This window comes from Lactuca virosa, chromosome 8 (genome assembly GCF_052849685.1).
Source record: "Lactuca virosa cultivar CGN04683 chromosome 8, Lactuca_virosa_CGN04683_v6, whole genome shotgun sequence".
NCBI classification, from domain to species: domain Eukaryota; kingdom Viridiplantae; phylum Streptophyta; class Magnoliopsida; order Asterales; family Asteraceae; genus Lactuca; species Lactuca virosa.
The window spans coordinates 288621918-288634048 of NC_136433.1; the positions used below are offsets into that span (position 1 = coordinate 288621918).

At 33.7% G+C, this 12131-nt stretch overlaps 1 protein-coding gene and 1 pseudogene across 3 annotated transcripts; one reads left to right on the top strand and one right to left on the bottom strand.

Annotated features, from left to right (window-relative positions):
• Window positions 1-210: 210 nt before the first annotated feature.
• Window positions 211-1665, top strand: LOC145129093 (myosin-G heavy chain-like protein). 3 transcript variants are annotated; one of them, XM_079063845.1, is made up of 3 exons: window positions 211-496; window positions 928-999; window positions 1270-1665. In XM_079063845.1, the coding sequence occupies exons 1-3, from the start codon at window positions 319-321 to the stop codon at window positions 1557-1559; spliced, it is 540 nt and encodes a 179-aa protein (XP_078919971.1). In that variant the 5' UTR covers window positions 211-318; the 3' UTR covers window positions 1560-1665. The 3 variants fall into 3 exon arrangements, with proteins under 3 accessions (XP_078919971.1, XP_078919973.1, XP_078919972.1); XM_079063847.1 differs by having other exon boundaries at window positions 934-999; XM_079063846.1 differs by having other exon boundaries at window positions 215-496; window positions 931-999.
• A 1193-nt stretch (window positions 1666-2858) lies between these two features.
• Window positions 2859-5234, bottom strand: LOC145131603 (uncharacterized; annotated as a pseudogene).
• Window positions 5235-12131: the final 6897 nt, after the last annotated feature.

Below are 12131 nucleotides of genomic sequence, written 5' to 3' on the forward strand. Positions count from 1 at the left end.
ACTAGAACAAAACATATAATTGCATGGTATTATTTGCACATAAACTTTAATTCACCGCCTAAATTTGAATGATAATTTTAAATAATTTTTAATCTTAGTTACCCTAAGTTATTTTTCATATATTTTTTACCAAAAGAAAAGGATGTTTTGAGTATTTTAATAATTCAAAATCATTAATATTTGTGGTTCGTTTAAATTCTCTTGCTAAACAACACCCACACAATATCCAGGGAAAAAGACAATATAGAAAGGGTAAACACACAGAATTCATAAGCACCGAAACGCAAACGCAGGGTGGACTGGTTGTTATCGTTTACAATGGCATTAATGAACTACACTACTTCCAGGGTCTGTATTCATCCCAAGTATTCATTTGTCATCCCTCACAAAACTAAACAAATCTTCCCGTTGAATTTCTCATCTGTAACGGTGGCTGCTCTGTCGGAAAAGGGTACAGACGGAAGCATCGGGGAGGACGATCGTCGTAACAGTTCAGGTATGTTTGATTATACATGGAATTTACTCCATTTCTAATCATGGAAATTTGAACACAGTCGTTCGTCGGTAATCAGAGCTAGGGTTCGTGCTTGATTCTAAAGTTCAAAAATCGATGTTAATTACTGTAATTGCTAAGAAAGGATCGATAACTATAGTATCCCATTAACAATAGTTGAGTACAAAATTGATGTATAGACGTGTAAAATCGGTTGTCTATAACTTATTGATTATACCCCTGTTTGTAGAATTGGAGATTTCATCAGACAAATACATAACTTTTGTACATAATCACAAGGTCATGTGAAATATCTACAAATGTTAACAGAAATATAATTTTTCATTAGACATGTTTCAAAGATCTGTTTTTTATGCAATTTTTGTATGAATATGGACATGTGGTTCTGACTTGGTTTCCTATCCTTTATCAAGCAGCAGCTTCACCTTCTGCTCGAACACAGATCGATCTCTTGGATCAACTCAGCGCAAGTACATCTTCTAGTGGTAGGTCAACAATTTATATTCTTTTGGTCTATAGGAGGGCATTCATGTCTTTTCACAGGCTTCCTAGTGACATTAATCTTACTCTCGGTCCTGTTTTGTCCCAAAAAGGTTACTCCTTTGTGAGTTAAACAAGCTTTTTTGTGCAAATTATGATTTTGGGTTGTTTGGGTTTAGGTTATTCCAAAATCAACCTATTTACACTTATAATATTCTTTTTTTAATCATCATATGTTTATAAAGAGTGATGATATAGGTTAATGTGGTGACCAGGTTACACAAGTGATGGAAACTATGTAGAACTTACACTCCGTGAAAAGCTCATTGAGTTGGTAGGCGATCGGGATGACGATTTTACCCTCCGATTGGGCAAAAAGTTAAAAGTGCCAAAGCTTTTAACCGTGTCACAAAAGAGAAATATAAAAAGGCAAGCTTATTTAAATGAAGTATCACGAAGAAACGATACAAATTTCTTTGCAATCATTGGAGCATTTGTGCTTTTACCTCCTTTAATTATATTAGGTGTTGCGATTGCAACGGGTTATGTACAACTTTTTCCTTGATATGTATTTGAAACCATGTATAGAATTCGAAGCAATGATGCTTTATAAATTGTGTGGTATACAGTTAAAAGTTGTTGAAGTTATATGGACTCGGCTGTTTGAAGAAGGGGTAATATGTTTGTTTCTTGCATGAGTTTGGGTTAGACATAAGAAATATCTATGTACTTTAATTGATTTGTTTGTTGTAGTATATCTTATGCTTAGTTTTGTTCACAATCTTTCTAGAACGATGGGGACTACACAAAATAGATCCTTAATAAGTAGTTTCATCATATTTATTTTAGTATAATCACAATGTGTTTATATAGATACATTATCATTCATGGATTTACATTATTTATAAACATATAATCATACACGTGCTCTACTTCCGTAACCAATATTTATGCAATAAACATGTTTAACCTCCTCCTCCTCCTGGAAAGCATGATAACTATTCATTGCAAACTTGTAGTATTAATCCCGTTTGATAATCTTTCATGTGAACTAGCTAGATTATAACTATTCATTGCAAACTTGTAGTATTAATCCCGTTTGATAATCTTTCATGTGAACTAGCTAGATTACCTGTAAGATTCATACCGTAAGGCACCATCAATATCATTCAACATACTTTCTTATACTAATAGAAGGTGTGGCCAAGTACCTAAGTCATCCTCTTGAGGAAAATTTTTATGCTAACAGAGTGTGTGGCTAAGTACCAATACTCATTTAGGGCTAACTAGACAACGAGTTGTTGCTTTGGTCCTTAAAGGCTTAAATAACCCCCCTCCAAAAACTCTCAAACTGTAAGTACTAGTGACCAACATCACCACAACATTGACTTAGGGTGACTACTTTGTGATGTCATGCCTCAACATCGTCATATCATAGCGACACCACCGCCATTTATACACTTGTTTTTGAGATTTGCAATATAGTATTCAAGTAGAAGATCATAGGTACATGATAAGATTAAATTAAACCGGATAATTTTTGGATGCCACATTAGCTTTTGTGGTATATTTTAAACAATAAATCAATCATGAAAGGTATGTTGACAGTAACATTGATTTTGTATATGGAATGATATGAACATTTTCCAAGTTCTTTAACTTAGATTGTGTTTGGCATCCTAGTTGAAATCAAACTTTAGTTAAAAAGTTAGTTTTGGTTTGTCTGGTAATCAGTGGCGGATCCAGCCCGGAAGCCCGGAAGTTGAGTGGGTGCATAGTTGACTGTTGACGAATTGAAATTAATAATAATTTTTTTTTTTACGAAAAAGTATAATAACATTAAAACCTTCAACTAAATGTCATTTTACAGTTGAAATATACGAGGACACATAGCTAAGAAACGTTTGATAATATTTTCATTTGTAATCTTTGAAAATCCTTCTCTTTCAACCGCACAAATGACACAATCATTTAGAAAATCATCCGAAATCCGATTCCGCAAATCCGACTTTACAAGCTTCATCGCAGAAAAACATCTCTCCACCGTTGCGGTTGCAACCGGCAAAATCAATGACAATTTCACTAAACGATAAATCAAAGGAAAGAACTGATGCATCTTGGTTTCCACCATCACTTTAGCAAGGTCGGATATGTTCTTCAAAGTTGCAAATCTTCCATCTTGTTGCATATGATTGGGGTAAACCGAAAGTTCATTTAGAATATGCAACCTATCTTTATAGCTAAAATCATGTGGATAGAAATCGATCAACTTCCGTAACTTTGATGGATCAAAGTCACAAAATGAATCATGTGGATTCAAACCCGTCATACAAATAAGCAATTCGGAGCTTACTTCATTAAAACGATCACCGAACTCTTGAATTTGCATATCCAAAACCATGTTAAAACAAAAAATCTCGTAATAACGATGATTGGAGATATCGGTATATTGTCTTCGGGCTCTTGGGTTAACATAAACTTCTTCCATGTTTAACATTCGAATGCCATTTTTCTCACAAAAAGAGGTGATATCCAATATAAGTGCATCAAACCCATCATTTCTCATCTTTTTTAACGTTGCAGTGGTTGATTTCACCAAACTTATAGCATTCACGATATCTTGATCCTTTCTTTGTAGAGCTTGCGACAATATGTTTGTGATCCCCAAAATTTTCAACATCAACTGCAAGTGGAATACAAAATCAAATGATCGAAGATATATTCGAAGACCACTTGCTTGACGTTGACTAAAACTATTAAGGCCTTCATCTTCAACATATTCAAGAACATCAGTAACAGATGAAAATAAACCAACCAAACGTGATAGAGTTTTGTAATGAGAATTCAAACGTGTATCTCCGGCTCTAGTAAGAGAAAGTTCTTGGTTTAATCCACTTCCAGTTTCAATTTCACCACGACCGATGGATTCTTCTAGTTTATCTTTTTGACTTTCGCGCATCATATCTGTACGTTTACAAGAAGCACACACAACATTCATTAGAACAGATACCATATCAAAAAAGTCTCCAACATCGTGATGTTTTTTTTGCAACTACCACAATAACTAGCTGAAGTTGGTGAGCAAAGCAATGAACATAATATGCAGACGTATTTTCTCTCATGATTAAAGATTTTAAACCATTAAAGTTCCCACTCATATTACTTGCTCCATCATACCCTTGACCCCTGATCTTCGTCAAACTCAATCCATATTTAGAAAATAAAGAGTCAATAGCAGATTTTAAAGACAATGCATATGTATCCTTCACATGAACAAGACCAATAAACCGTTCTTTAATAATCCCACATGTAACATATCGTAAAACCACCGCTATTTGTTCCCTTTTAGATATATCGCTGGACTCGTCCACTAATAAAGCAAAAACATCATCACCAATTTCTTCAAAAATTGATTTAAGTACTTCTTGTGCAAAACAACGAGCAATGTCTTTTTAAATACATGGAGCCACCATTTGATTGTTCCCCGGAGCATTTTGTAACGTAACTTTCCATACACTCTCATTTTGATCCCGAACCAAATTCAATACTTCTAAAAAAATTCCTCTAAAAAGAGACATTTCAGACTCATCGTGACCACGAAAAGGCAATGCACATTTTAATAAACATCTAGAAGTATCAATGGAAGCATTTAATTGGATTCGATGTTCATTCCTTATAGCATCATTTTGCTTATGAAGAGCAGTGGCAATAGATTGATTTTGTCTCATCAAATCTTCACATTTTTTAAGTGCTATGGAATGGGAACTAGTGAAATTGCCTTCATGAGTTTTAAGTCTTTCCGGTTTATTCCAACAGCTAAAACCTTCTGTTACAAAAGCAGCACCGCCACCACTTTTACTTGTCACATCTTTAAATAAATAACAACACAAACAAAAGGCTTCATTTGTTTTTTTACTATACTCCAACCATTTACTATATTGACGATGATCAAACCAAGCCAGATTGAAACGTCTTGTCCTACCTCCTATCTTTTTTGTTGGAAATGTATGATCACGTGGTTAACAAGGTCCTCTAATCAATATTTTCGCCTTATTTCATCTCTTTGATTAGGGTGATAATCTGAATTTTTTTTTCTATCAGATGGATCCCAAGGAGTTTCACTCAAATCAATTTCAACCGGCACCGATGGAATAGAGCTAGATTGAGGAATTTCATTGGAAGCAATCCCGGATGAAGATGCATCATCGATTGATATCCGTCTTTTTAGATATCTTTCCATTTATCTGTTAATATAAATTAACAATTTATAATTTATTGATATAATAAAACTCAATTGGCAATCTATTATATTTAACTATGAAACAAATCAAATTCATAATGCATACAGGGGACATACAGGGGATAAACGAATGAAACTATATATTATTTAAGTTTTTTTTTTCTGCTAACAATAACAAAACAAGTTATGGATCCACCCACTGATCCCAAAACAAAAATTAAAAATTTCCAATTACACTCACTGCCGACACTGTTTGAATTTACCCACAAAAATCCAAAAATTCACAATACAACCAAATATTAACTGATTTCAATAAAAAAAATAAGAGTAACAATTCCACAAACCAACATAGAAGCTTTTAAACCAACGAAAATCAATTTCCACTAATAAAATCAAAGTATATTTAAAGGTAGTGATTTACCGAGAGAGAGAGAGAGAGAGAGAGAGAGAGAGAGAGAGAGAGAGAGAGAGAGAGAGAGAGAACAAGGGAAGCGGAGGTCGGAGGTCGGAGGCGCACTCAGGCAGTCTGCATCTGACTCAGGCGACAATATCCTTTCTGATCTCCGGCAGAGTCGGAATCTGATTTGGTGGAAGGTGTGTGTGGCTAGGTTAAAAAGAAAGAAGAAGATAGATTAAAAAACTGAAGAAGGAAACGTGGTTTGGGTATTCAATGGAAGTAGTGGGTGCCATCTAAAGTCAAGGGGGGGGGGGCACCTTTATAAAAAAAAAATTAATATTGAAAAATATAAATTAAGTGGGGTCCACACACCCCACTCCTTCTACATTGCCTCCGCCACTGCTGGTAATTAATTAATAAGTTTCATGGTAAATGTAAAGTTATATAAAATGACATATATATATATATATATATATATATATATATATATATATATATATATATATATAGTCAAGATCAAATAAGAAGGAAATTTTTGGTAGGAAGGTAAGAAGTTTTTTTCTACGTATTTTTTTTCGCGAACAAACAAAATGAATCATTAGATGATTCATTTGTAAGGTGATTCACAAGAAAAAATTCTCAAAAAAACATCTCGATGATTCATTTATACAATGATTTTGTTGTTATTCACTAAAATTGTCATAAAAATGAATTTTTTCTTAATTTACTTAAAAATGAATCTTAAAGATGTTTTTTTGGGAATTTTTTCTTGTGAATCATCTTACAAATGAATCATCTAGTGATTCATTTATTTTGTTCGTCAAAAAAATTTATAGAAAAAAAACTTTTTACCTTCCTACCAAAATTTTTTTCTTACCGGATCTATATATATATATATATATATATATATATATATATATATATATATATATATATATATATATATGGAAATTAGAATATTAGGGTATAATTGGAACACTTATGCAAAAATAATAATAATAATAATAATGGGCTTATTGAGCAGTGTCAAATTGTTTTTAAAAAGTTACCTTATAACTTATTTTAGTGGTCTCACCTAAATATTGCAATAACCTCAAAAAATAAGCTAGGTTATGTGCATGCTAAACAAAATGTTTGTTGATTTGAATGAAATATGCAAGCTAATGGAATAAGTCATTATCATTGCATGGTTAAGTTTGGTCACCGAGTTATAATCGAATGAGCCATTAATAGATGTTTTTTGTTACATAAGAAAGACAAATGAATATAATTAAATTAACTGAAAAAGAGATTAATGTATTTGATTTAATTGTTTAAATCGATTTAAAATCCTTTTATAATTTTAAAGTCTTTGTTACGGAAATGTATAATCCCACAGTCTTTGAAATCATTCAAAATTTTAGCAATTCATAGTTAATTAGTAGGACGTTGGATTAATAATGGATCATTACACAATTTCAAATAAACTAATGCAACAATCATGGACTTTTAAAATCAACGTCTTCTTCTAAGATCTTTCATTCATTACTATCACCAAGATACACGTTTAAAATATAGGTTAGGTATTATAATGTCTAGTGAGTAATAACGGTTTAAAGTCAAAAGACTTTGGCACATTCCTTTGATAAAAGGATATCCTAAAATCATTTTCAAGATCATTCAATAAAAAGTAAGTCTGAAATTGTACATGAAAAAATAATATTTAATTAATTGAAAACTCTTAAATCCATAGTCATTGGTAAACCAAAAGTTATTTTACATTAAATTCATAAGTCATTATTCATCATTTATTCGTAACAAAATATCATTATTATTGTCATAATCAAATTATCACCATTGTACAAACTGAAGTCATTTTCACCCTAGCACGAATGCACAAATTCATGAGGAAAGTCATTTGTAAATCATGAAAGACATTTAAATAGTATTCAAAACATAATCTTAAAAAATATTATTTCAAGAATATACACACAGATATATACTATCTTACATACACCAAGCAAGTTGGTAAACATTTAGTCATACTTTATTTCAAATTCAACATTTTTATTATAGGGTGATGTCTTGGATAGTTATTCATATCAACTTTTACTGATACTATTCCATATTCTTAAATGCTCAAATCCTCACCAAACTCCACAACAATAAACTCCACAACAATCAATAAGGGTTAGATTCCATGGATTTTAGGAGTTTGGATGATAGAAAAATGACAAAAATCAACTAAAAACATCATAACTATATACAATTTTGGATTTGGAGTTCCCTCCGAACACCAGATCAATCTCAACGTAAGAGATGGGGGATCATTAACTTCTTATGCATACAATTGGACTCCTAACTTCAATCTCATAATTTCTTTTCAATCAAAAGCCTTAGAATTCCGTCAATCTATCAAACTTGTCATCATTGTGGTCCTGACTAAGTCAACGATAGTCCTTTAAGTTTTCCTAGTTGACAGTATTGGTCCCTTTTTCTACTTTTCACTTAGTCTATTTTGCTTATTCTCATATCATTGTTTATCATAAAAATATGATAACCATTTTTTAATATTTTTTATTTATTGAACTAAAAATTTTAATTATCCCTTAAAAAAATATGTTATAGTTACCTCCCTAAAGAAGATATTGTCCTCGAAATCAAAGGATCTAAAAACTAGTTTGAATATCTTTTATTCATTATGTCTCCTATATGAGGTTTGGTCCTTTTAAGTTTTTCCATTTCACTAGTACTAAATCAATCATCTTGAAGATTTATATGCTCAAGAATCATTATAGAATAATCTTTTCTAATAACTATGATCCTATAGGATCACACCTTATAGCAAATAGACACTTAGTGATTATATATTAGAATTTGATTACTAATTAATATTATTAACTCTTGTATTTAATTGAAAAAATATTATTTTATGAAAAATAGTATTTTCCTGGACGAGAAAACAAATAATTACTCATAAGGAGTGATTTATATGTTGCGTACATTAGTTTGGACTAGTTGGAATTCAATTATACAGGGCTACACTGAACATGATAGTAATGAATTTGAGTAAAAGACACTCCAATGTTTTGTTTCTTTCACTCAAACCTGAGGACACCTTGTGGGTGTGGGATGTTTCCTGTCTTCAATTCTCTTAAAACCCATCCTTTTTTTATGAGTCATGCTTTTGCATCAAATGGAAATTTAGTCCCTACTTCATGCATGTAAGTATACAAAGGGATTAAAGGTTTTCAAATGATTATATCTTGATTCTTTTTTCTCTCTAAAAGCCACGAGTTTCACTAACTTATTCTTCTTCTCTCTTACAATGTGTAGGGTAGATTTTTCAGTTTTTATGAGTGCTTCTCGTAATGATAATTTGGTATTAGTTATTAATGGCTTAATAAGTACTTAATGAAAGAGAAGACTAACATCATTTGCGGTTAACACTTGCTTGGTAGATACATATAGAAAAGCTCTACTTTTGGTCCCTCTTGATATCATCATCAACTTCCAAGCCTCCATTTAAGGAATCAAGGTCTACACAGTTTATTATTCTTCTTATATAATGCTTGGATTCATCTTTCTATGTATGCAAAAGTATCCTTAGTGGGCTAAAATGGTTTTAACTTTATTCAGATTTTAAAGCTTTTGTTGCCTTATTTGGCATTTTAGAAAATGATTTATTTAAACGAGTAAAACTCAACAATTGGTATCAGAGCCATTTTTGCATCCATGGTTAGATTGTAAGATTAATTGGATAATATTTGTTCTTGGAAAACATGACGATTTTATTTTGTAAAAAAAGTATAATACATTCTATGCTAACTTTAAAATGTTTATAATTGTTAGTTTGTGACTAAAGTTTTTAACATGCATTTATGGTTATAAAACGAGTCAGAAAAACAAAGTGTTGTTTTGTATATTGAAACATCCCAAAAATACAGTCCAAAAATTACTTATAATCAAAACCATGAATCATCCATCATCATAAAGAAAATCAAGAATCATGTATCTCAAAACATCATGTCAAATACTGTGTCAAAATCATATGAGTAAAATATCAGAGTCTAAACATCCCAGGCTATAATTGTGGTGTGTGTCATGCGATCATCCCGAGCCCTTCCCCTTGCTAGTGGAAGTACCTGAAACCAAAACTGAAAACTGTAAGAACGAAGCTTAGTGAGTCTCCCCAAACTACCACATACCAAACATATAGCATGCAACTAAAAGATACGGTCCACGCCCACGCTCAGGGAGATTCGGGCCTCGCCCACACTCCGCTGTCTAGGAGATTCGGGCCCCGCCCACACTCCGCTGTCTAGGAGATTCGGGCCCTGCCCACACTCCGTTGTCTAACATGCATACAAGTATCATACAAACAACATGTATATCTACTCCTGTCAAATAATCACATAACTATACTCAAATAATACTACGAGTTTCGGGCCTCGCCCACACTCGACTGCAATGAGATTCGGGCCCCGCCCACACTCAGCTACTATCATATCACATATACGGGCCGACCTTGGTGCCGCAGACCCGTTCCTACTGAAGGAAACTCACCTTGCAAGGCTGTCTACAAAAACTCGCGGTGAGGAATATCTGATAGATGCTCCAAAGGCTCCCCGACTATCAATATCACAATAATACTTAGTCAGAAATCTGATAATCCTTCTCAGGGTAAAATGACCATTTTACCCTTGATCCAAGTCAACAACCAGTTCAAAGTCAAAGTCAAGGTCAACTCCCAATCAACCCCAACTCGTCGAGTTATCTCCTAACTCGGCGAGTTCATGCACTACTCAGACTCATGGTCAACCGGGTCAACTCGTCGAGTCCCTTCCCAGACTCGTCGAGTCCCTTCCCAAACTCGTCGAGTTCTTCCTATCATAGCATCGGGGCACAACGTATTAAATCGTTGAGTCCCTCCTTGGACTCTTCGATTTATTCAGTTTCCGAGTCCTAATGTTGCCCAACCCACTGAATCATCTCCTAGACTCAACGGTTCCACTCAAACCAGAAAAGGAGGGGGGGGGGGGTTACGGTTTCACGACCCGAATCGTCGAGTCAGAAGACCAACTCGTCGAGTCCCTCATATACCAAATCCATACAGTCGATTCTAATCAATTCTATGATGGCGTTTGAGCATTCTAACACTCCTATGGTGTACATGCAACCCTATATACATTGGATCTATGTTTTCTCTATTATACATGCAAATATCAATTTTCCAAAGTATCATCCTAACTAGCATATTATGGAGTATATACAATACAAAATATAGTTGAATGACATACCTTTTGTTGTAGCTTGATTCCTTGTACCTTTCAAGAGCTTAGTGCCCCAAGTGTTGCACCTCAAATGGTTCACACAACACCACCAACAATTGGAATAACTTGAGATAAGATTATCTACACTCAAAATTGGCTAGCCCTCATGTGTCTATCACTAGTCACTTTTTAGTGCCAATTTAATGAACTATGAGGCTTCTTATATAGTGTGCACATTAGGGTTACACCATGTAACTCATAACTTTCCATATTCCTCATGATCCATGGGTTTTAACCTCCATGGAGTATCCATGGGTTACCACATGGGTTTAGCCCAACATGAAGAACTATGGTTCATAAGCCCACTTCATAAGAATGAATGATTTACCAAATTAATCCCCATTTATTCAATTAGTCTCTTTTGATCACAAAATTAATTCCAAACTAATTCTTGATCAATACTAATTAAATAATATCAATATATTAGAACTTATAATATATTAATAAATCATATATATCCTCTTCTCACAAAAGTGCATCCAAATTGTTCTGATGCCATGCAACCCAAATGGACCATGCTACTCTCGGGTCAAGTACATACCAACAATAGTTATGGGCTTAGACACCTAATCCAACAGTCTCCCACTTGGATAAGTCTAATAACTATTATTGCAAGCATGACTCCAACCCGACTAGCAATCGTAGCTCTTAAAAGCTGTTGTCGAACTCTGATCTAGTCAATGGCGTCTCCATTAGATAAGGGATCATATATTCCTCCATTCTAGATATCATATGGACCGAGACATGAATTTTAATCATTCTCTCTATCCATCTGTTGTTTCCTGTTTTCCGATTTATGATGACCAACTAATTGAACAACTCAAATCAGTCCAGGCTTGGCCAATCACTTAGGGGTGTCATCACTAAATCATCGAGGGGCCTACAGACAACGATATGTTTTATAACAACCAAGTTACTGGTGATTTTACATATGTCAATGTGCAACCGACTTGCAACTACAACTCACATGTCTCCGTTTGAAGAATATACGATATTATCGTCTCATGATCACTCGTGATAAAATCCATGAAGTGATTCAAATGAGCGTGGGTTAAATCCAATACTCGAATCTTATTCCAGGAGCACTCATGAACACTGTAGCAAACTTGTGCTATGACCAAAACACACCTCTACAGACCCATTCATGACAGTCTTGCCTCAATACCTACTTTCAAAGTATGATCGACC